Source organism: Protopterus annectens, chromosome 3.part1 (assembly GCF_019279795.1).
Source record: "Protopterus annectens isolate FY-2018-M chromosome 3.part1, PAN1.0, whole genome shotgun sequence".
Lineage (NCBI taxonomy): Eukaryota > Metazoa > Chordata > Ceratodontiformes > Protopteridae > Protopterus > Protopterus annectens.
The window spans coordinates 353,032,531-353,059,830 of NC_056732.1; the positions used below are offsets into that span (position 1 = coordinate 353,032,531).

At 37.5% G+C, this 27,300-nt stretch overlaps 1 protein-coding gene across 1 annotated transcript in view; it reads left to right on the plus strand.

Annotated features, from left to right (window-relative positions):
- HIBADH (3-hydroxyisobutyrate dehydrogenase) overlaps positions 1 to 27,300 on the plus strand; it is a 1,358,718-nt gene that overhangs the window by 1,284,025 nt on the left and 47,393 nt on the right. Inside the window, exon 7 of the mRNA XM_044066811.1 lies at positions 15,491 to 15,647. Within this exon, the coding sequence (XP_043922746.1) occupies positions 15,491 to 15,647 (157 nt within the window). The remainder of the gene's footprint in view (positions 1 to 15,490; positions 15,648 to 27,300) is intronic.

Consider the following 27,300-nt stretch of genomic DNA (forward strand, 5'->3'; position numbering starts at 1 on the left):
ATTCAGGGTTACTCCCAGACAAAAACTAGCACTAGATCATAAAGGCAATCAAAAGCTCCCTTCTCCCCCACCAGGGATTTCATAACAAAAGCAGCCAGTTGTATCACTGACTTCTGTACCCACTGCCACTCATGTATTGAAGCCTTCATCCCAGTATAGCACACAAGTATTATGGAAAAGTTAGGAGCTTGCCCCTGTGGTGGGACACTAGTATAAACAAGCTCTACAGTAAAGGGGAAAATGCACTCACTCGAGGCACTCCTTAAAATGGAGAACATCAACATCTGTGCATTAACAGAGACCTGGTTCAAGGCTCCAGAGAGCACCCCTGCATTACCAGGGTATAATACATACCACATCTTTCGGCTACCTAACCTGGACTGAAACACTAAAGGTGGAGGCGTGTCCATATTCATTAAGGATATCCACACCTCCAGGCTAGTTGCTCAGCATAATGCATCTGAGATTATCCAAGTGCAACTAACTCTGGGCAAGACCGCAATCCAAATTGTAGCTTGCTACAGATCCCCCACCATGCCCCAGGATTCCCACTCCTCATTTCTTGATGCACTGGAACATATTAAGGTACAACCTAACACCCTAATAATGGGCGATTTCAACTACCCCACCATTAACTGGGAAAACTACTCATGTACCAACTCTTTTGCTCAACGTTTTCTGGAATTCATGAATTCCAACGCCTTGGATCAAGTTATCCACACCCCCACCAGGGGCAGCAATATCCTAGACCTGGTCATTACAAACATGGGCAACCGGTGTTCCACACCAGAGGTCAATTCCTCATTGGTCAGATCCAACCACAAGCTAATCACCCTAGACATCCACATCCTGCCCCCATTAGGGAGACCACCGTAAAAAATTTCTCCGAAGCCAACTTCACACTTAAGACAGAAGTGGCAAACTTCACGACACCCATGCAGACGGACAATAGAGGTATGATTGCTTAATCCTACACAAAGGCACTTTATAAGCACTTACACAAGTGCATGGATCGTGCAATCGCTAACAGAACCAAGATGCTATCATCCAGAAAAAGGAAGTTAATCTGGTGGTCCCCTGCCATAAACAAACTCTACAACAGAAGAAAGAAACTGTTGCAAAAAGATTAAAATACTATGATTGGAGAAACTCCCTGGTCAGCCTCAGTAAAAAGCTGAGATTCCTCATGAAATCCTCCAAATCTACTTATGAAAACAAAATCGTCACTGATTCTAAAGACAACCACAAAGCATTCTATAGCTATGTCAAGAATCTCAACGGCAACACTCAGATCTGCTCTGAGTTACAGCACAATGGCACTAAATATACAGAACCAACTGATATTGCCAACATCCTGGCAGATAGGTTCAGTGCTAATCTTACCCCCCTCTCATCCCCTAAAGGGCCCATCTCTATACAGGAAGAATGCAAAGTTCCTGTAATCATGGCTGCACAGGTAAAATCCACACTCTCCAAAGCCAAGAACACAGCATCCATGGGGCCTGACAACATCCCAAACTGCATTCTACACGAACTGCAGAATGAACTGGCACCCCACCTAAGTACCATGTTCAATCATAGCCTCACCTCAGGCTTTGTGCCCATTGAATGGCACACAGCAACGGTTATCCCACTCCACAAAGGGGGAGCCACCACGGACCCCAGGAACTACTGCCCCATTAGCCTGATGAGCCTGGTCTGCAGGCTATGGAACGTATCATCATGGAACTTATAAACAATGACAGTGGTAATCTCCAAACTCTGGACCCCACCCAGTTTGGGTTTGTCAAAGGCAGGTCATGTCTCCCAAACCTGATAGACTTCTTTGAAGCGGTCACCAAAGCCATAGATGAGGGTAAGGTGGTTCACACAGCCAATCTAGATCTCACCGAGGCTTTCAACACCATCCCCCACTCTGGAATTATAGATAAACTCACTAAACTAGGCATAAATCCCTGTGTCACAAGATGGGTTGCTAACTGGCTCACTGACAGAACCCACACTTTGAAGTAGCAGACTCCAAATCCGACTTCAGACCCAGTGACAAGTGGAGTACCACAGGGTTCAGTCCTGGGTCCTCTCCTGTTTGGTATCTACTTCTCAGAAATACAGGCTAACAATGACTGCAAACTAGGAGCCATAATTGAAACTCCTAACAATGTGGATATCCTACAAAAGGGCCTCACTGAGACAGATGCCTGGTGTCAAAGCCATGGCCTCAAGCTCAATGCCAAAAAGTGCATTTTCATGCCTTTTGTAAAAACTCTGTACCCATGAACTACCACTTAGGCGGTAGTCTACTTAACACCGAAAGTGTAATAACAGACCTTGGGACACAGGTGGACAGTAGTCTCTCCTTTGATAATCACATTGCCACAGCAGTCAGGAAATCCTTCTACGTAGCACACCTCATCACAAAAGGTTTCTCATCTAGGAAAAAAAGAGGCCATTGTTCCCCTCTACTTGTCACTCATTAGACTCCTAGAGTACAATGCCCCTTTTGGTATGTACCTCAAGACATCTGCAACAACTAGAAAGGCTGCAGAAATACCTCACAAAGAGGATTACTGGTCTCAAACAGATGCCCGATGCAGACCGTCTCATAAAACTCCAGCTTTACTTCATCACGTATCGCCTACTCAGAGGCAATCTCTGCCTAACATACAAAGCTATGTCAAACCCAGAGCTGTTGGACATGCTCCACTTAAAGAAATCCCACTCTCTCCAAGCTACATGCTCTAGGGACATAAACCTTGTCACCACAATGAACATCCTGGAGGGACAGATTCCTGTCCCTGAGACTTCCCATACTCTGGAACAAACTACCTATCTATATCAAACAAAGCTCCTCATTAGCACTCTTCAAGAAAAATCTTGATGATTGGACGGGAGATAGGAAATTCACCCCAGGGATCACTTCTGTGGCTCTGCTCGACAGGGGCACAGGAAAATAATTTTCTTGGGTGGCGAAAGTCAGGTTACCGTTTTGGCTAGGCTTATATAGGCCCTAGGGCCAGTAGCCTAGTACCTACCTATGAACCTATGATTTCTCTGTATGTATGAATTTGTACGATAGATATCCTGTCAGAAATCTTTCCTGTCAGGTTCCAAAGTGCTGCTGCTGCAAGGATTCCAAAGAAACCAGATGCTGGTTAGAGGGTGATATCACCTCTGGTCACCTCACTCTGGTACAGTGCACACACAGAGCTTTGCAAGATCTGTGGCAGCATCTGAAAGCTATAACACAATTTCTAACTTTCCACCCTTCCAGGGTTCTCTGATAAACATGCACATTTGATTAGTTACAACAGTACAACCTAATATACATGTATACATTCTTTCTGTCTAGCAGGACCTACTGTTGATGCATTTTTAATACAGTTAAGTTTACAAATATATTTTTAACTCAAACATCACTACAAGTCAGTGTGATAGTCAAATAACATAAAATTCTGTACAAAACTCCAGCTAGCTGTGCTGGCATATGTACACACGTACTGCCCTACTCTCTCTGGCACAGATGGCACTACCTCATAACATCACAACTTAGAGCAAAATTCATGGCCTTATGTCTTTAGTCTTGGGTCACAAGAATATATTTTTATGTCTAACATTGTTTGCAAACTTGGATCATGGAAAATTTTGTAAGCAAATAGTTTTCCATGAATTATTGGTAGTAGATACTAAAGAAGTTGACATTTATATCTGCTATTATAACTGATTTTTGTATAATGTAATTCTTAATAAATTTGTTTTGCACATTTTCAAGGGTTTTCAACTTATCACAGTATATGTACAAAAAATATTAGCCTGACATGCATTTTGTATAGTAATGCAAGACGCATCTTCTTTCTTGTGTTAAGATTCTTTAGCATATATCCTAGAATGCCCGAATAAAAGCTAGCGGTCATTTCTAAATCCTTGTACTGTATTATCTCGTTAAGTGCATGTTTCATTAAATATGCAGATGAATGAATTGATGATTTGCCAAAGTACATTACTTTACACTTCTCATAACTGAATTGTATACCTATGTTATATGCCTAATCACTGATCTTTCTCATGTAAGTGTTCAGTTATTGTGTGTCAGCAACATTGTGCTATAAAGTCAACTGTAGAGTCATCTGCTTGCTTATTGGTCGAACATGGTTTAGATCTAGGATGGAGGCAAATACAATGTTAAATGATGTCTGACTGAGAGACTATCCTTGTGGGACTCCAAGATATATAGGTAGAGTATTAACTTGTACTTTGTATGACGACACACTGGTGTCTGTTGGTTGACTATGACATGATTCATTTAACCAGAAAATGATTGATCTTGGCCCTAATGAGACTTTGATAAATCACCTGAAGGGAGAGAGAATCAAAAGCTCGGGACAAATCTAAAAAGATTACCCCACATGAAAAGCCCAAATCTTAAAGCCTTAGTAATTTGCTTATAAAAACGTAAGCTTTTCAGAGTCTTAAGAACAAAATGGCAATGTGTGTAGGGTTATTTCCTAATGTTTCACTTGTACATCTTTCAAAGCATTTGTCCAGTATAGAAGTTAAACAGATTAGTCTGCAATTATTAACGTCATTTTTTACTGCCTTTTTATTTACTGGTGTTATGCTTGATGTTTTCCAAACTTTGAAAAGTGCTTGTTTGTAATTATTAAAATTAAATTAAAAATTGTGAGTAATGATTTTTAATTGTTAAAATCTCTCTCTAGTTTGTATTAAATCTGGCCCCATAAATGGAAGTTCTTTATTTTGTTTGTCTCAGATGTTATAGTGGGAAAAGTCACTTCATCAGAAATTACATCATCAATGAAAGAACCTGTACCAAAAAGAATTGCATATTACATAAGTTTGCTATGTCCTTGGAGTCCAGAGTCATACTTTCAGCAGAGTTTATAAAATTTACTGTCTGATATGATTTATTAATGTGTTAATATACTTATAATTATTTTCTTATTAGTATCCATAGCATATTTTCAAATATTTCTCTAATCTAATGTGCATGTTAATTTGATATTCATTATTATGTGGAACTTCATATGAATCCTACATTTTTTGCCTTTTTCTTCTACAATTTGTGAAGGTTCAAATTCCATCAATGTGGTAATACTTTTTGGGGGATTTATACTAAGTAACTGTGGATTTAAGACTTAAGTAGATTGTGTAATATGTTGTATCCAAAATGTACTTTTTGTTTTAATGAACATAAATTCCAGTCTTTTAGCTCAGTGATTTAGAATGTTATAATGGCCCACAAGGGCAGCTAGCCTAGTACTTACCTATGAATCTATGTTCATAGGTAAGTACTAGTCTAGCTGCCCTTGTGGGCCATTTAAACCTAGCCAGTTTCCCTTTTTGTGCTCAAAGTAGTCTATCCCATTTGGTTATAGGTTGGCCTTACTTGTATATTATCCTAAATAAGAATAACTGGGATCATACCTTAGATAATTTGAGAGGACTCCAGCATGGGATAAATTAATTTAGGAGCTGCTGCTGGCCATTAGTAGTACAGAGGGCAGTCCTGGGTAAGTTTTTTGTTTCCTATCTGAAGATATATGTTGCACTGAAAATATTCAGGGTTGAACTTTGTTTTATGTGGATGTGGAGTTCCACAGCAGCTGTATGGTCTGCAAAATGTACCTGCCCCTCCAGATTGTTCTGTTGATGCTGCAAAAGCGGTTTAGATCCATAGACTATTTCTGATTCCATTTGATATGCTGATGTGCAGTAAATCCATCAGCAATAAGTCAGAGGATGCCTTGTATGCCAGACACAAGTCTCCTCCTAGCTGTATGTAGGATACTGAGTAAAGTGACAGAGTTTTAAGTCGGTCATTGTAGGACATGTTGCTTAGGCCTTGTATCCTTTTAGTAATGTATCTCTGTGAGCATCCCAGTTGCTGCATGCGTCTGGATGGATACATGTCAAAGGGAGCATTGTATTCAGTGGTTGGCCTAATGGGGTCCGAGTAAAGGAGAACACTGACATCCCTAAGTCTAAATACAATCCCTTTGTTTATAAGCCGTGCAATATAGAAATACTTTCTTGCAACAATAGACACTTGTTGATCAAATGTTAGGTCACTGTGTACATAAGTTCCAAAATCCTGAACAGCTAGGTCAACTCTTAAGGGCATATTCATAGATTCATAGATTAGTATTAAGCTAACTGCCCTTGCAAGCCATTTTAAGCCTAGCCAATTATCCCTTGTGAGACTCAAACCCTACACCTTGTGTTTGTAAGGCAAACACCTTAAATATTAGGCCACCCTCCCAACCCTGCAGTGGATGACTTCCCAAAGGATACAGTAATGCATTTATTGCTTGTCTGCTTCATTGCCCAAGCCACTAATCAAACTCTGGTTGTTTTGGTCACAGTCAGAACTCCACCTCTGTATGTTTCAGAGCCAGGCTGTCTATCATATTAAATGTATAGCAATACAGAATGTCCTAAGGATTAACAGTTTCCTTCTGAGGCCAGTCTTGCATAGAAACTTGGTATTTATATTTGTATATCTGTTAAATGTTGCTAATTTGTTGAGTTATGTATAATTGTGGTATAATACTGTTAATATTCATCTAATCTCCGAAGAAGTGGTCTTCTTACTTTTTTTTAATATGTATGATTCAGCGTATCAGCTGTGTGTATATAACCCCTTGGCTTTTATCGCACTCCTGGGTCCTATTTTTTTTTTAAAAAAAAGTAAGTCTTCTCAACCTTGCTGGTGCCTTAAACAACACCCTCTTGGAAATGCTTTGTAATAGCATATAGCCACTACGATCTTGATACATATATGCATTATTTCTGATTCCCTGTTCCCTGCAAGTGACCGTCCCAGCTGATCCAAACACCTTCCCTCTGTTTCCTGAGAATGCCTGTAGCTTCTTTTCTTGTAGTCCCAGTCAACATCCATTGATAGGTCAAACCCCTTGGCTACTTGGGAAGTTAGGTTTGAGGTATAATTATGAGAACTGCACATCCAGGACATAATGAGAAATAATGGATGGTCAGCAAGAGACATCATGAGGTAAGTGGCCAGACTGTAACCATATCCCTTAGAAGGAGCAAAGTGTGCAGTGATATTAGATATTGTGCCTCTCCACTTTGTGCTGTTGCTGCCCTATAAGACTCTTGGTATTCACCATAGTCACAAAAGCAGTGAGCCTTTTCTGTACCCTTCACCTAGAGTAGGAAAGCAGGCCATTGGCTGCATCATCTTATCTCTTCCATTTCACGCTGGCATAGACTGTCAGACAAGTCTCCTTATGTCGATACATTTTTTCCACAAGTATATTTTTGAAGTTTCACCAACCCACACATGACTGCAAGCAGCTGCTTCTCAGTCTGAGCATATTTTGTCTGGCAGTTAACAAACGGCCTTTAACCAAATGCATCTGGTGTTTCTCCTTGCAGGATCACTGTAGTATTACCATTTTGATTGGCATCAACTTTTAACTGTGTTCTCCCATGACACAACTTGGATAGATCTAATAATTTTACTTGCTGTGTACTTTATTGCAGTTGCACTTTTAACGTCAGGCATGTTGGAAGTGAAGTTTGAAAGTTAAAGGAACATGTCTAGAATTTTTTCCACTGCTAGCGTTAATTGTACAACAGGTTTGACTTTTTGTCATCTGGTTTCTTTTTCTCTAATGTTTAAGCATCATCTGTATTCCTCTCTATATAGTCTCCTATCATTCTCTTTTTGATGGTATCCAAAACTGAAATGTCAGCAGTGATGCTAGCAGTACCATCAAGTCCTTTGGCCATCTGTGCTGTAGCTCTTTAAAACACTTGTGTTACTGACACAATACAAAGTGAAAGGAGACTTGTGTCATCATGTAGAAGACTCTGTATCATCATGTAAATATGTCAAATGCACACAGCTTAAAGTATTCTTCAGCTAGCATAATTGGCATCCAGCATATAGAAACAGTTGGCATGTTTGAACAGCCTCTGCATTATTAAGTGCCTAATGTTCCCTATTTATAACTTTTTTAGATCTTCCAAATCTTTCCATATACAAATCTTGTAAGGCTTAACCATAGCAACCATACTGTTCGGTCAGCTGGTAGGCACATTCTGTTTCCAAAGAACACTCATGCTAGCTGTTCTGTGTAGTTCCTTTGAATTTTTGTAGTTGGTTCTACTGGAATTTCCTTGAAACATGAATAAAAGGGGATTAGGTAGAGTCTTGAGTATGATGCACAACTAACAGGCATTTCATTACTAACAAACAAATCTTCACAGTTATGCAACAAGTGATCATTTTTCACGTATTATGAATTCTTTTCACCATTCTAAGCCTTTGGCATGTCAGATGACTTAATATTAAAGGAATTTATTTCCAACTCTCTGACATTGAGTCTTCTCCTTTTTTTTTACATTCACAAGTAATCAAGTTTTGTCCCCGTTCCAACCCTTGATTGCCTGAATAAGTAAGCAAGTTCCACATGGATTATTTTAATTTATCACTTAGCCTCAGCATATCAAAGTTTGACCAAACTGTACCACATTTTGCACTAGTGTCCATCTTAAACACTACATTCTGCTTATCTTGGGTTTGTGCCTAGATCGCTGGCTTATCCACATGTTTCAGTGTATTCTCAAATTCGTACCCATGAATATTATGTACCATTTCCAAACCAGGTGTCTGTAGTAAATAATTTCCACAGTTCTGTTCAACCATATGCATTTGTGTGCAGAACTTTCTTTTCACACATATAAAGCCAAATCAGATGCATAATTTATCAGAGACATGCTTTAGATTGGCTTATTTTCTGTTTTCTCTTACTAAATCAGTTTTTCTTTTCATACTCAGTTTTGCACCCTTCATGTTTTCCTTTTAACTGTTTAAAGTGATTCAAAGTAATATTTCTTGTAGTTTTATTTAATGTTAAATTTGCTCTCCTCCTTTTTATGATCAATTTGTGTTCATTTCTCTTTCACAAATAAACAATATGACATAGCAAACTAACATTTCACTGTTTTAATTCACTAGCATATGTATTGATTCTGTACATGGGACATTGTGCTCTCATGAAGAACAGTTGTGGGCATTAGATGTAAGCAATAGCCAGTGACTGGATGTAGGTGTCACAGAATTTACCTGTGGTTGTATGGTTGGATCATGAGGGCAAGTTCACTAATGTATCAATTTCTATGGGACCTTGTGATTTCATGAAAAACAAGTTGTGGACATCTGGATTATTGCTTAAATCTACTTAACTGGGTGTGGGTATGACAGGATTTACCCAAGGTTAGTGTGGTTTGATCATGAGGGTGAAGCCCAAGTGGATACCTGCGTATTATTGCAACCACATACAGAGCAGGAGAAGCGGCTAATTTCCAAGCCCTTCTCCTGCCAAAGTATGTTGTCAAAGTTACTTGGGAAGTGTCTATAACACGTAAGTAGCGATAGCTCTTGACAGTTCACAAGTGAAAGCACTGGCAGTCATCTCACCAAGTTTAACCCCACAATATTGTGAACAAGCACAAAATGTCATTGTAAACTTTATCCTTTTATATTAACATTTCATATTAATGCTGTAAATCAATTGTACTACATTTGAATTTTGATCATACTGTTATACTTCCAGCTCACCATCAATACCAGTCCATTGAGCCAGCTCAGACGCCAAAAACACCCCAGCCTTGTGGTAAGACTTGAATAAGGTCTCCATATTAACAATAAATTTTATGATTCATCAAGCTGACAAGTCTATTTGTTTCGAAACAGGTTGTATAATCGTATCCTAAGGTGTCTCTGTGAAATAAGCTCACACCACACCACCAATGCCAGTTACTCTTAAAATGTTGTATTCACAAAATGTTAGAATTTTGGCAAACAAAAGATTTGCATTTTTTTAACTGCCTTAGTGATTTGGAATGTGGTTGCGATAATACGCAAGTACCCCCAAGTGATCAAACAATGCCCTGTGTAAATCCTGTGATACTCAAAGCCAGGAGTTGATTGTCACTATTATATAATGACATTATTTAAGAAAAAAATGCTTCCATTTCTCAAATAATTTCATTGTGTAACAGCATTTTAATGTTTTTCTGCTTCCTGGTGTACTGTGCATGGCATATTCATCCAAATGCTTGCACATTACCTCAGTGCAGTGCAAGAAAGCAAAGGGGAAAAAAATAAGGGGAACAAAAGACAGAATGGGCCATCGGGTAAGTAGGTGTGAGCCATCTAACATGTGACATTATTGAATAATAAAACTCCTCGGTGATATACCAGGTAATCAAAAATATTATGTGGGACAGGGTAAACATATGAGAAAAATGAGACAGATTCTACAAAAGTCTGGGCAGTTGAAAGGAATTGTCAGCTGGTGAGCATAAGCCTGAACTGTCCATACTATGGTTGAATGCTGCTTATGTTCCCTTTTTTTTTTTTTTTTTTTTTTGCGCCGTGTCATATAAGATGTTTTCTTACTCAACTAAGAGTGTATTCCAGTAGAAAGTTGGGTGTTTGAGTTCAGCAGCCATACTACTTTCTATTTGGATATGCTCATTTTACAGTGAGCACGCTGATTGGACTGTACAGTCAGTGTGCATGTTTTGAAAGCTAATGAGCATTTGTTGTATATTTCTTATCTTACAGTAGTCCTGAAACTTCTATTTCACTACAACTATAACGTCCCAAAATCCAAATGTATTGAATGCTTTAATTTACTTCTTTCCCAGTGATATGCAGGAACATGGCATATTATCCTTTCACATGCTTTGTTGCTTTTCTTTTTCAGTCAAGAATAAGTTGCACTTCTGAATTCACATTTTTCAACTTTCAGACATGTTGCCTTGCAGAGAGATTTACTGAAGTTTGTAGCTACATCATCTGTCAAATCCAGCATTTTGTGGCATCCTGTAACATTTAGCACATAAAGCCAAATAGAGACAGGCAGGAAGTAATGCAGTGCAAGCTTGTAGACTTGCACTTTTTCAGATACACAGTAGTGCAGGAAAACCAGATCACCTGATTAGATTTCATCCTCATACTTTATTTTTCACCAAAATGCTAATAATTTAGAGAAAATGTACAGACAGTATGTTAGACCAATTCCTCCTGCATTGTTTCACACACATCGGAAATGTACTAGATTTTCTAATTTGTTGGTAACTAAAAGTTTGTTACATATCCTTCCTTTTTTCATGAAACGCTTATACAGAAGCTCTAATTTAAAGCAGGAGAAGAATGGGTAATGTAAGATATATAACTGATGGGGCACTTTGTCATGACTGCAAATGACAGGATTTCAAATGCTGCTTGAACTTAAAAACAAATGAGCAGAATTTGAATCTTACCCTCATTGAGGGACAGAACCACATAAACTCCTATGCAGGGGACTTCATCAATTTATATGCTATAATGAACTCCAGAGTTACTACATAGCCAAATTAGAATTTCTACATCAATCATTTAATTCAGAAAGAATGCATATCTGCATTAATTGATTATAGTGATAATCTTGTGCACATGTGTACTACGTACAGAAGGAAGATGGTTAAAGCATGAAAGAGGAAAATGGTGAGATGTGGATAAAGTGTACAGGATGTGAAGCAGCAGTGTTACTTAGCATGTGGGAGAGTTGGTGAGTGTGGATAAAGTGTACAGGATGTGAAGCAGCAGTGTTACTTAGCATGTGGGAGAGTTGGTGAGTGTGGATAAAATGTACAGGATGTGAAGCAGCAGTGTTACTTAGCATGTGGGAGAGTTGGTGAGTGTGGATAAAGTGTACAGGATGTGAAGCAGCAGTGTTACTTAGCATGTGGGAGAGTTGGTGAGTGTGGATAAAATGTACAGGATGTGAAACAGCAGTGTTACTTAGCATGTGGGAGAGTTGGTGAGTGTGGATAAAGTGTACAGGATGTGAAGCAGCAGTGTTACTTAGCATGTGGGAGAGTTGGTGAGTGTGGATAAAATGTACAGGATGTGAAGCAGCAGTGTTACTTAGCATGTGGGAGAGTTGGTGAGTGTGGATAAAGTGTACAGGATGTGAAGCAGCAGTGTTACTTAGCATGTGGGAGAGTTGGTGAGTGTGGATAAAGTGTACAGGATGTGAAGCAGCAGTGTTACTTAGCATGTGGGAGAGTTGGTGAGTGTGGATAAAGTGTACAGGATGTGAAGCAGCAGTGTTACTTACCATGTGGGAGAGTTGGTGAGTGTGGATAAAATGTACAGGATGTGAAGCAGCAGTGTTAGCATGTGGGAGAGTTGGTGAGATGTGAATAAAGTGTACAGGATATGAAGCAGCAGTGTTACTTAGCATGTGGGAGAGTTGGTGAGTGTGGATAAAATGTACAGGATGTGAAGCAGCAGTGTTACTTAGCATGTGGGAGAGTTGGTGAGTGTGGAATTTGTGGAAAATAGTAAAACTGGAAAGGAAGGCAGCTTATTTGAACAGATTATTAGGAATTCTGTGACAGAGGAGTATGCAGACAGAAATGGGAGCCAGTTAGAGTGAGCGGCTGGGCAAAGCATGGATAGAAGTGGAAGAAAGGAAGAAAAGTGATATGGGGAAGCATGACTGAACATGGCTGTAAGTGAAGATAGGGACTAGGACGAAAGAAATGAGTGAACTGGACAGAGAGGGGGAGGAAGCAAGAGAAACACCAGTACAAAACTCATATATTCATTCTCAAAAGTAACATGCTTTCTGTTCTAGTCAGCAGTCTCCTATCTGCCGCTCAGAACTTGTGCACTAAAGTCCTGCAGAGCATAGACCACAGCTCACAAGCAATACAGAGAAAGCAGGATTTCAACTCCATAAGCAAGAGACTTAACATCTGCAGTGTTGATATGAGCTAAAATTATTCTAAAAAAGCTACCATGTAACACACTTTTGTAGGAAATCATTTCAGCAGTTCAATCACCCACAGAAGTGGGTTGAGGGAAGTGCAGAAGCTGTAATAACTAAAGAAAGAAGGAAGCCATAGGAGCGGGAAGGAAGAAGGCAGTTCATTAGGAGACAACAAAAAGAAACTCAGCAGGCCAGAGTGCACTGATGTGGGAAATGGGCCTAAGAGCAAGCAGGAAGTTCAGCCAGAAGACGAGTCTCTATTGCCCGTACCTGTCTTAAGAATAAAAGGGTGCAGTCAAGGGAGAAGAGGCTTTGTGAAGGTAGAAATTGCCCTGGGGCTAGTGCTGTTAGCAAGAGTAGACTTGCTGGTGTCCATAGTATTCTTGAAGGGAAGGTTTAACTCCTACACATGTTAGAGTTTGTGGGAGCTAACTATCTGGTATGGGTGTTCACTAAGCAAGTAAGAGAAATGAAGGATGCAAAGCTACGTGGAGTTCAGTGTTTAGTAGTCTTCTCCAAGATTCTGCTGGTGCCATGAGCCAGCAATGCTGGTAAGGATTTGATACAGGAGTACAAATGCTGGATTGTGGCCTGGAGGATGGAAAAGGGTATGGTATAACTGACCATAGATTTAATGCAGCAAAATCGGGGAAGATCTTGGAAAGTTATTCTTCTGAAGAAGAGACTGGAAAAGGGTATAATGGGATAATGTAGTCCCCCCCCCCCCCACACACACACACTTTTGACCACAATAAAAAAACTTCTCTTGCAACAGACAAGTACAGTAGTAGCTACAGAAGCCATCCCATACCTAGTGTCTGTACTTCAAATTGCTGTCTCTCCAAGAAGCTATAGAACTAACTTGTGTTATTCCTTTCCAAAAGCATCTAATATGGAGATTTTCTCCCCAAGCCTCCACTGAAAGGGGGATTTTCCCAGTCAGACTTTCCATTAAAGGCAAGCAAATAAACACATTCCCACGTAACCTAGGAATGAATATACTGTATCCCATCCAATCATTAGGTCAGGTTTTGAGTTTAGATATCCAATCGTTAGGTCAGGTTTTGAGTTTAGATAGAGTAATACTTTATTTGACTTGTAGAAAGAGTGTATTCCTAAAATGGCGTTCCAGGTCTGTCACATCAGCAGCACAAGGTGGTAATCTTGTGGTGGGAGGTCAAAGCCTCTTAGCACAAGTGTTAGACTGCTATGTGAAGGTGGATGGGGTAGAAAAGGTAGGGGATTTTTAGTGTTTAAGGGCTAAGAAAAGATCACCATTCAGGAGCCAATATAAGATGGAAGTAGAAAAGGTAGGGGATTTTTAGTGTTTAAGGGCTAAGAAAAGATCACCGTTCAGGAGCCAATATAAGATGGAATAGAGTGCTACTGTTTTCAGTCTTTTGTGGCAGTTTAGATTTTATAGAGCAGAAACTGTCTTGGTCAGAAACCTTTGGAGTCTTTCAAATGAATCAAGGTGCTTCATGAGGTTAATTACAAAAAAGGCATTATATTTGAGGATATGTCTCAGGATAGAAGGATATTTTGGCACCAAGACTGCATGGAACCTAGAGCGGTCATCGTACTGATCCATCTGAACAAAGAAGGACTTCCTAACCACAACTGAGACATAGTGAACAAAAGAAAGATCATTATCAGCATAAGTATCAAAGTCCAGGATAATTGTATCTGCTTTGAGAGGGGTATCAGCAGAGTGGTAGAGCAGCATGGTCTTTCCTAAATGTAACTAGACTGCATTATTTTTCCAATGTATGCACTACCTATTTTCTTGCATTTATATAATTGTCTTTAATCGTACTAAATAGGAAAAAATAATTTGACTCCTGGTTTATATATCTAATCTCTATAGAACTGCTCATATTATACTTTTTAAATTATTAAATTATAAATTGAAACACTTGCAAAGTTATAAAAAATTACAGTGATAAAATGTTTCTACAGGTAGTAATGTGTTTTGACATGATTATGCAAAATGTGTCAATGCTTCACAGTTACTTATGTTTTATAATTGGATTGTGATATAAAAACTAGCAGTACAGAATAAAATTAGCAGGGTTACTAGTTTTGTGCCAGATTTATGTATGGTGTTTGTGTATTCCTTAGAGTGGTAGATGCTTCAGGAATCGTTAGATAAAATAGAACATTAAAACTGAATTTTAGTAAATGACTGATACTTGAATTTTGCTGTACTTGAGTTTAAAATCAGGTTTTCTGCTGTTTATACCAGCTGTCTCTAAAATGTTATGTGGCATAGTTTGATACTTCAATATTTTACCTATTCTTAGCAAGACCAGTGGATACTTTTTTTTTTTTTTTTGGAAGGCACGTGCATAACACCACATCCATTTTGTGACATTCTGTGTCAATGTTTTGTCGTCTTCCAGGGTTGACACTGAATATTTCTGTAAGATGAGACATATGAAATCTAACCGTGATGGGTTTTGTTTCATATATTTATTGCTTAATTAGTAGATTGATGTCAATTAATTTATGCTCACAATTTATTTTTGCCTAGTACCAGCGCTACATAATTTTGTAGGACATACAATGAAAGAGAGACAAATGGTTGTACGATTGTACATTAAATAAACAGCAAGCTAACCATCTGTGTCCTTTGCAGGTCTGACATTAACACTGATGATTTTTGACCTTTATAGGTTGGGTCTTGACCCTAAGCTGTTGGCGAAAGTACTCAATATGAGCTCAGGTCGCTGCTGGTCAAGTGACACCTATAATCCTGTACCTGGTGTGATGGAAGGAGTGCCCTCTGCTAATAATTATCAAGGTGGTTTTGGGAGTATGTTGATGGCAAAGGTATGTGCAAACATTTGTAAAGTATCTATTTTTTTTTATAGTACAGCAGTTTTGAGTAATAAAAAATATATTTAAAGCTTCTACTGAAAAGCAGACTTGCTGGTACTGGAAATTAAAAGCTTGCCTGTATGCAATTACTGGTCATTTGTGCTGTCTGCAGGTGCAGTCTGCTACATTTCCATGGTTCTGACTCAGTGACTTATACAAAATATGGTGATAACTATGTTCTTTCTGCATATTTTTTAATGTATGCACTTGCTAGCCAGGCAAAAAGAATTGATCCTGCACATACAGCTACTGATATAGCTACATGCCTCTAACTACACGTGTGTGTGTATAAACCCACACGCACATAGACACATTTTGTAGTAAGAGTAACAATAATTATTATAAAACTGTAGCTGTATCTTGGTTTCATTATGGGCAGAATTATTCAAAGTAATTCATATTTTCTGAGGTACACTTACCTGCAAGTTTTGGGATTGGTACAAGTATCTATTATGAACTGAGCTGCCTGCCTGAGCTCATTTTATTTTTGATATCAGCCGAGGATTGGAATCCACAGACCCTTTCAGTAGTGATGTACTGTATGTACTAAATAAATGGGTGTGTAACAGAGCTTTTAAAGTATGTTAACACTGAAAGTGATTCCATTTATATACATTAATGCCTATAATTTATTGCATATAGCTCAGAAGGTAATAGAATTACTAATGCATCAAATCTGATTATTTTATGTATTTCACTCTGTATTCTTCAGTTCATCAGGAGGTAAACACATCACTTTGAGAGCAGCTGAAAATTCTTCATAGCTAGTATTTGCAAAGCAGGGCATTCATGAAAGGGCTTATTTTACAGATTATATCCTCTGACCTCATATTTAGAGAAGACAGAAGTTCACTTCAGTTTACTAGGCAGTGCTATTGTTTAAGTTGTATTTATTTATTTATCCTTCGAGTTAAGTTTCACTAGGCTACTGACCTTTTCACGAGACACCCAAGGTGGTATTTATACTACTAGAGGAAAACAAACTCAGAAAAGAGAGCCCGTGAATTTGTCTTTTCTGATAGATTTCAGTTACTGGCTAGTAAGTGTGTTGCCTGGATGCCAGCAAAGAAGAAAGTTCGAGCACCTGAAAGAAAATCAGTCACAAAAGGTGAGTAAAGAAAACTGGCTGGGAAGAAGCCTGCAGCTGTTCAGCAAAAAGCAATTCAAGCTCCAGTGTTGGTGCAAGACATGACTTCCAGTAATCTAATAGAAAGAATAAGTCAGATGACTTTATTAAAATGAATGAAACACTGAAAAAGTATACCAATTTAAATAACAAAAGGCTGCAATAAAATGGAAGAAGCTTTAAACAGATACTGATAAACTGATAGTGTGGTTTAAATGAAGACAAGGTTGGCAGAGTATGAGACTGCTCAAGAAGAGATGTTTCAAAAATGGTAGAATTAGAGGAAAGATCACACAGGGAAAACCAGAGATTTTTGCTGTACCAGGAGGAGGAGCAGACTGTGTTAATTTTATGAAAATACAAATAAGCAACTGGACTGATATTCCACAGCAGGAGCTGTTAATTGAAAGGGCATATAGTGTGTATGCTCAAATCCATTTAATATCATTGCTAAGCAAATGAGTTTCCTGTAAAAATGCAATATGAGCATTATGTAACTTTTAATACTTAAACTGCCCTTCTTTAATGGATTGTTTAAACCATTAATATTTAAAGATAAACATTTGTAATACATCTGTAGAGTAGCAGTACAGCAAAAATTAATTGAAATAATTAATATGTATAGCAAAAACAAAGTTTTAACACATTCTGCTATGGACAAAACCACTAACACATTTATTAGGCACACTAAATTATAGCAATAACCGACAAGTAGGTGTGGTATAGTGAAGATTTACCCATGGTTGGTATGGTTTAATCATGAGGGTGAAACCCGAGTGACTAAACAAAGGACTCTGTAGGTAAATTTCACTATACCACACACAGGAGTCCGTTATTGCTATTATACAGTGGCATTATTTAAGAAAGAAATTGCTTACTTTTCTTAAATAATGTCTGTATAACTGCACCATGGTGGTGTTCTGTGTTTCCGTGTTCTGCCACTTTGTTGATGTACTGAGCGTGTGTATGGGACTTGTGTTCCCATAATTATACAGTACATCTGTGCTTTGGAAACCATGCAACGGAGAAAGGAAGATCTATGTTGCTGCTTTTTTTAAACAAAAACAAAAAAAATGAAATCTGGACAGTTTAGAGGTACGAGAGAGACGGGGCAAAAATGCAAGGAAAAATAAGTTTCTTTAGTTTTGTATAACATATCTGATTTTCCTTGTAGTTTCTCTTCCGTCCATACGTACCTCTTGACCTCTTAGCTCAAGAAAACTGCAAAACCATAGCTTATATTAATAGAAAACAGTCTGGGCGACCACACTTTTTTCTATTGGTATATGGTTGTGTTACATTGGGCATACTGGTTGGGCTGACAGATCATCATGCATGTTTTTGAATGTTAATGAGCTACCATTGTATAATATTTAAACACCCTATAATGGAATGAAATATTCTAGTTTGATGAAACAATCATACCAACTACTCTCCAACACCCCCATTAATCAAGCTACAAATCAGTCAGATGCATCTACTTCTTAAAGAAAACTGTTATAACATCTTGAAATAAACTAAAAAAAAGTACTTTTATATAATTAAAATTCTAATATATATAAATATACACACACACACATATACATATATATTGAAATTGTGTTAAATGGTGACATTTATTAATGTAAAAATAAAAATAAAAATTATTGAAAAAAAAAAAAAAGAAATTGTGTTAAATGAATGACTTCAAGCAAAAGTGAAACTCCTATGCACTAAACAAAGACCCACAAACTTTGTATATTTATATACTAATAGCTTGAAACTCTTATGCACTAAACAAAGACCTACAAACTTTCCATGTCTATATACTCATAGAGCAAAACACAAAATTAAAAGCAGAGTTCAAAAATCTAGTATATAATTAAAAAATGTACAAGAAGTATCACTATATCTGTATAGAAACTCACTTGTACATATGTGCTTGTTCTATAATCACTACATCTGTATAGAAACTCACTTGTACATATGTACTTGTTCTATACTTTAACTTAAGTGCACATCTAATATGTATGTGATACTAATATTTTTAAAGTGTTCCAAAAGACGTTTAGAACTCATTTCCAGTTATTTTAAAGAAAACCTAGCTTCTCATAATAAGAAGATAACAGAAACATCTAATACACTGTATTTATTTTTATTTATTTATTTTACTTTTTTTTAACTGGGAAAGTCCGACTGGACACAGGTCCTTTTTCAGCAGAGGCCTGCGGAGAAAAGCTCCAGATACAGTACAGGTTAGTGGAAGGTTTAATGTACTGTACATGTTAACGCAAATTTTATTTTATTTATTTTATTTTAGCTGTTCTTATAATTCAAACAGTATATACACTAAGCAATCAAAACCTTAAGTGCTTGCAACTATATTATTTATGTATTGTATCTGAGTAAAACAATTACAAATATCATTTAGATTTAAATAACTAGAAATTAAGTAACTTACTTGCTGTCATATCACTAAACAGTATTTACTAAGAGAATCAAACCGTGAACCAAGTAATATCCCTCTAAGTAGACAACCTGCTAATATCGAAATATCTGTTAAACGTAAATGAATAATATGCATAACGTTGTTTTATTATAACTTTATTCTCATCAGACATAAACTGGCATCTTTCTTCCAATTTATTTGGCTGTGTCTTTTAGTTCAATATATGCTTATATTTAAGCCATAAGTATCTATTAAACAAAGGCCTGGAAAACTTACTGTAATGCTTAAAATAAAATATACATCTAACAAGCCATAATAATGTTTAATTTAACTTGTGTAATACTTATAAAGACAGATAACTTAATTTCATTATCTTACCAATTTATTGGTAAGCAGCTTCCTTTTTTACCCATTTCGTCATTCTACAGTCAGAACTTTTGGGTAAATTTAGAAGTCAAAGGTAATTTTCGCAAACAGCTTGAGGAAGAGAAAAAAAAACATTCAAGCTGTCTTTTCATCAGATACAAGCTCGCTGCCACAATTCACTTGAACTTAAAAATGAATCGAGTGGGAAAGCAAAACCACCACCAAAAGAAACCACAGACAGAGGGAGGCTCGCAACCATGGCAAGTGAGCTGAAACTAAAGAAAAAAAAAAACGTTTTAATGTTAAAAATATAGAAACATCACCAAAAGTCTGCCAAACTGTATATAACAGTACAATAATATTGCATGCAACCATACTTCTAACCATACCTAAGTATACAGATTTAAAAAAAAAAGTAATTTTAAATAAACCATCTAAGCACATAGACCAAGTGAACCAAGTAGCTCAAACATTTTATCAGCCACAAATCAATAACTATATACATTTCTTTATCAGTATAAACAGTGACCTTTATTATCGCCCCCACATACCCATGTATAGAATCCATATATTACTTAGAACCAATAAAAAATAAACATTTTCTACACTATCCCTCTCCATAAAGGAGGTAACTCCACTGACCCTTCAAACTATCGACCTATTGCCATTCTGTCCCCACTATCTAAGATACTAGAAAAATGCATCCACACTCAACTTCTCCATCACCTTCTCAATCACAACGTACTCACCCCTACTCAACATGGCTTTCACCCCCTGTCGCAGCACAACTACTGCTCTACTCTCCTTCACTCACACCATTGCAGAATCTTTGGACAACAATAAACTTACTTCCTGTCTCTTTCTTGACTTCTCCAAAGCTTTTGATACAGTGTCTCATCCATTACTTCTATCTAAACTTGCTAACCTTCACCTTTCCACCTCCATCGTCAGCTGGTTTACTAGCTATCTGTCTGGACCCAAACTATCAGTCAAATGGCTCTCTTCCCCTTCTCCTTTCTTGCCTATCTCTACTGGTGTTCCACAAGGTTCCATCTTAGGTCGCCTCTTATTCAACATCTTCACCAATGATTTTTTTACCTCATGCTATCAGTCTTCTCTCATACAATATGCAGACGACTCCACAATCATTTCTACAGCCAACAACATCTCTGACCTACACTCACTAACCCAAACAGCTCTACTTTCTACTGAACAATGGCTTTCAGAAAACTTACTGATTCTCATTCCCACAAAAACCAAACTCTTACTCTTTCTGCCCCACTCTCTTACTCATCATAAATCCTCCTTTGTCATTAAGTCTTGTAATAACACAGCTATCCTACCTGACACCTACACCAAACTCCTAGGAGTCATCATCGTCGATGAACTAAAATTCAGTCAACACACACATCAATGCATAAAGAAAACACATCAGAAACTAGGTCTCTTATACCGGAACAAAAAATATCTTAGTTCCGAGGCTAGACTCACCCTAGGACAAGCACTTCTCCCCTCTCTCCTCTATGCTGCTCCAGTTCTCACAAATGTCCCAAAAACTACCCTGAACAAGCTCCAACAATCCTACCACAAAATAGCCAGATTCATCACTAACTCCCCAAACAAGCTCCAACAATCCTACCACAAAATAGCCAGATTCATCACTAACTCCCCAAACAACACACACCACTGTGTTGCTTTAAAGTCTCTACAATGGCTAGAATTCCCACAACTACTACATCTCTACCAATTTCACATGCTGCACTCTGTGCTCTTTAAACCATCCTACTGTCCATCTTTATCTCTCTTTGTCTCTGTCTACACCCCATCTCGACCCCTCCGCACCTCTAATCAACAATTGCTTGATATTTACCACCCAAATAAGTCAGTAGGTAAGCTACTTTACAAACACTCTGTGACCCAAGCCTGGAACAAACTTCCCCTTGACATACGCTCAATCTGTCACACCCCACTATTTAAAAAGAAACTTAAGACACATTTACTCAATTCCAGAATCTGCCCCTGCTATGACCCTACATAGTTCTCTCCTCCCCCCGCATTGGAATCACTCTCAGTTGATCCTTCTCACACACTGCACTCTGCCTCACAAGTACAGTTACATAGTTTTTTCTTGGAAAAAAAAAATTGCTGTCATTTAACTGTTGTTAGTGTTGTTTTCTATTGTTTACTACTGTAATGCTAGTTTTATTTCTGTTGTTTGCTGTGCTTGTCTACTACTGTAATGTTTTATTGTACTATCTGGAGCTTTTCTCCTTGGGTCTCCACTGAAAATGGGACAAAATCCCAGTTGGACTAACCCGGTTAACAAATGTCAATTAATAAATAAATAAAAACATATATATATTAAAAAGATATAAAATCGCATAATAGAAAAATGCCAAGATGATTTCTGAAAGCATTCAAGTTGTTTTATACATCCAGGAGAAGAATAAAGATAAGACAGAAACAGACAACTCTAAGATAAGTAGAAGTGCAGGCTGTACCATGCATCTTAGCATAGATAACCTTCATTATAACCCAGTTCAAGCCTGTGAGTCTAGCTGTCAGTCTGGGACATTTGTTCCTGTTAAGAGGGTTTAATTTCATTATTTGAAGATGTACATTGTTTTGTGTGTTTGTATTACATTAATAGATTATGGGGGTGTTCCTGTTTTATTTTTCAGGGTTTTCATTATTGTAATATGTAACATAGTTTCAAATGAATGACAAGAAACAACTATATAAAATATCAACTTGCCAAACAGTGTATGTTTGTAACGCAAAAGCTGAAACTAGACATTTTTTGTTTACATAACAGGTGGGAATAATAACTTAATATAATGGCGACACTTCCCATAGTATTTTGGATGTGAATGGTCTCATATGTGTATACAGAAAATAAAGGGTAGTGAATGATATTAAAAAATGAGTTCAAATAGCTATGCTACAGGAGACAGTAGTGAACCATATTTAATAATTTGGAGTGCGATTAGCTATGCTACAGGAGACGCATTTAGAATGAATGGAGCATTTGAATTCGATAAAGAAAGGATTTCAGGATGATTATTTAGTGGAATATCTGGAAGAAAGGAAAAGGGGAGTACTTGTATTAAGTGCTAGAAGAGATTCAATAGGGAAAATAGATAATGGTAGATTTGTAAATAGTAAGTAACTACTGGAAGGGGAGGAGGATTATGCTGACAGGTATTTATGTTCCACCTAAAACTGCTAGAATGGGGATTAAGAAAAAGATTCTAGGCGAACTAACCAGCTCTCAGCGGGGAATGTTACTTGTAGGTGGGGACTGGAGCATGTATCGGGTGGGGCTAGAAGGGAAAATATAACAAAAGAGGGTCGAATTTTGAAGAAATTTATGAAAATATTTAGTGTGAAAGATATGAGTTTAGTAGTATGATCTCAGAGAATTTACATATTATTCCCAAGGTACAAAAACTGGGCTAGGCTAGACAGAAATTATATTTCACAGGAATATGTGCATTTAATTGAAAGTTTTGATATGCATCCAATCACTTTTTCAGATCACATGCCAATAATAACTAAAAATGCAGGGTAATGAAATAAAAATGAGACATTGGCACTTCCCCATCTATCTGTTAAATAGAGAGGAATTTAAGGAATGGGTAGTGGAAATTATTCAGGAGTTATTAGGTAAGATGGACATTTCTTCAGGAAAATGTACCTAGGTTGTTGGATAAAATGAAAGTGGAGTTTAAAAATATGGTAGAAATAGAAGAAAAAAGAGATGGTTAAGAAGTAACTATAATTCTTTAGAGTGCCTGATAAAGGTATTGCATAATAGAGGGAATCTCACAGAGGAAGAGGTACAACTGCAGTGCACTAAAGAGAAAATTGGGGGACTATCTTGATAATATGTACGAGTTTAAAAAAAATTGCTGTTAAGCAAAAAATTGCTGTTAAACAACTATTTTATGTTAACAGTAGAGCACAAAAGCTTTTAGCACAATGGCTCGGGCAGTGGAAATTAGAAAGGGTTGTTGCCAAGCTTAGGGAGCCTATAACAAGGAAAGTAACCAGAAACCCTGTAGAGGTATTAGAAATATTTCCTAAAGTTTATTAAAATCTGTGTAAAGCAGAAGAATAATGAAGTAAAGAAATAGTACAAATGGAAAAGTTTATGGAAGAATTAAATATACCAAGATTACAGGTAGATGAGGCTCGGTTACTAACAGGATTGGAGGAGATGAGCTAAAAATGGTGATGTGTAGCCAATCTACAGGAAAGTCTCCAGGAGTGGATGGTACTCCTATGGACGTTTGGATGCTAAGAAAGTGATAAAGATCTGAAATTTTGTTTAACAGTATTTTTAAAGGTGGAAAGGCACCAACACCCTGGAAGAAAGCTGTGGTAGCTGTAATACCTAAAGATGTTAAAGACCCATTGGATCCAGTCTCATATAAGCCTATTTCAATTCTAAACCATGATTATAAAGTGTTTGCCTATAATGGCTGTAAGAATGCCAAAGATTATGCTAAAATGGATAGATCTGGATCAGTGTAGTTCTGTGGAGGCCAGGCAAGCATTTGATAATATTAATAGAACAGTGATGATCCAGAGGGAAGCTGAATGTAAGAAAGCACTGGTGGTGGTGGTGGGGCTTGATGAAGAGACCATTTGACAGAGTAAACTGTGATTTTGAGTAGGACAATGGAAACATTTGCATTCCTTGATAAAATAACAAGGTTGATTGAGGAATATATGAGGGATAAGAGGCAAACATTTAAATGGAGGAGTTCCTGTCTGAAGTTCTCTTTGAACAGAGGAACCAGCGAGGGGTGTCCTCTTTTCCATTTATTTGCATTGTATTTAGAACCACTGGCAAAGAAAATAAAGGGCTCAGAAATTCAAGGATATAATTGGTACGATAATCAAGAAAAGTTGGCTTTATTTGCAGATATTATTTTGTACCCAATAAAACCAGAAAAGGACATTTCAGTGTTGTGGAACAGAGACAGTTTCACGTCTTTTCTGGATGCAAAATTAATGAAGATAAAACAAAGGCAATAGCTATGTACCCACACAAGAACTGGTTCAGTAATATCCATATCTACGGGTACATGATAAAATGTACTGAGGAGTACAGATTAAAAAGGATTCTGTTATGGCAGCTAGGGATGTACAGTATGGGAAGAGAGTAAAAAAAAGGATATTGCAAAAACTGCGAGATTGGAAGCTCTGTTTTATGGATGTGGGTAGCAAGATACAAGCAGTGAAAATGATTTTCATCCCTTTAGTTTTATACAGAGATCAGGGAAGTTTTTGTCAACCATTAGATAAGTTGTGGATAGCAGTTAATAGAGTTGAAAGATTTTATCCGGGAGAGGAAAAGGCCAAATGACAAGTGACATAAGCTGATCCTTCCAGTAGAACACAGTGGTTTAGGATTACTTGATTTGAATGGAGTATTTTAGAGCTTACACAGTTAAGGCTGTTATACATATCGCAAGCAGAAAGCTATAATTCATAGTGGAAAGATGTGATGAAATGGGGGAAACACAACAAATTGAGAGACTTTGCATTTTGGATGCAAATCCTGAATATAACCATAAAGCATATTATATTTATAAAGTAGCAGAAAGTATTCTAAAAACTAAGGCAACACAGGAATGGAGACAGGAGATTCTGCCGATAGACATGACTGAAATTAGGGGTACAGAGAAAAGGCAAGAGGGGGGGCTGGAATTTGCTGGCAAAGAAAGCAAGATACTGAGAGCAAATAATTAGAGGGAAAGATAAAATGGGAAGAGGCCAAGAATTCCTTTGGACTGCATGCTAGAGGTTGCCTTTCCAATCAAGGACTGATATCCGAGTATAGGTAAAGAGAAAGGAATAGGGGGATCCTAAATGAAAGACCAGCAGTGCTAGAGATTGTGGTAGAATCTAGAGCAGAAGCAGCTGTTAAAAATGTTAATTAGTAGGGCGTATAAACTATTGCGTGATAACTATAGGAATCAGTCAGCAGAGGTTAGAATAGATTGGGAAGAGAGATTCGATAAGTGGTTTACAAAGAAACAATGGGGGAGGATATATGTATAACTTTCAAATATGCAATGAGAGTCTAAAGGATTTAGGATCTTTGTTTAGAAGTGTTGGCATAGGTATATTATACTCCAAGCAGACTCAAAAGAATTTTTGCTCATGTAGGTTACAAATGTTGCATGTGTGATGGAGAAGAAGTAATTGGGAACATATTTTTTGGGAGTGTAAAGAGTTGGCAGACTTTAAAAATTACCTGCAGACTACTCTGTCAGAAAAATTGGATGAGCAGATTGGCATAACTAAGGCAATTTCTTGATTTCCAATCCAGAATTGGAATTGGCTAGACGTGGTAAGGCCTTGCTGAGTATAATTCTGGTGGCTGTCAAAAAAGCAGTTATTAGAAAATGGAAGTCAAAGTCTAAACTAGCTATACTAGAAGTAGTGAATATAGTAACAGACAAAAAAGTACTGGAACTGGGATCTTTAGAAAAGGGTAGGAGCAAATTAAATAGAAAAAAAAATGGGAATTGTGAGAACAATACATGTAGAATAATGATTTGGAGGAGGAAACACAATATTGAGGAACCAACCACAAGGAGCGCTGAAATAAATGCTCTTAGTAAATCATTGATGTTAATCCAAAAGACTGGAAACAGGTCGTCACGAAATCCAAAAAGTTCTTTATTTAAAACACAAGGAATAAGCGATTTGGAGGAGGAGTGAGATTTAAGGGAAGGCATGAATTGAATTGAGCTATGTAATGTTTGACTGGCAATGATTGTGTAGAAAATTCTAAGTGATGTACAATGTTTGCAACTGAAAATATGTTGCTAAGGTTTGTTTTTATTTATATAAATGTATGATTACCTGTGTCACGAATTATAATGCAATAAGAATGTTTCCTGTTTAAAAAAAACAAAAAAACTGTCCTTCTACAATATTGCCATTTTAGGCAATGCCGAATGGAGAAACTTTCCAACTTGGCAATCAACCCATTGAAAGCTAAATGTGTTACTGATTATGGGAGGACTTTGAACAAGAAGCTCCATGTCCTTCAAGCTTTCTTCAACCCACAGAATGCAGACATCTGTGCAGATACAGAGACGTGGTTTAAAGTCACAGAGAGTACCCTGGCAGTGCAAGACTTCAGTACCTTCCACACATTTAGGCCAGTAAATGCACAGACAGGGAATAAAGGTGGAGGTGTCTCAATCAACATCAATAACAAGCATACCTCTAGGTTGGTCAAACAGGATAATGAGCTAGAGTTTTTCCATGTACAGATTACTGTAGATAATGTTCCATATAATATTCAAGCACACTATAGGTCACCCTCTATGATCCAGGAAACCCATATCTCATACTTAAACCAACTGGACATGCTTACCATTCAGCCAAATACCATACTCATGGGGAACTTTAATTACCCCTGTGTAGACTGGAAATATAATACAACCCCAAATTTGCAGGCGGAGATTCTTGGACTTTGTGAACACAAACATGCTGGATTAGGTAGCGCATATGCCCCACTAGAGATAAAAACGTATGGGACCTGGTACTAATAAATATGGGAGAATGCTGTACCCCACCCACTGGCATGTCCTGACTGGAAAGATCAGATCACAAAGTGGTCTCCTTTGAATTAAAAATCAGTCTTGCAACCCCAGTAA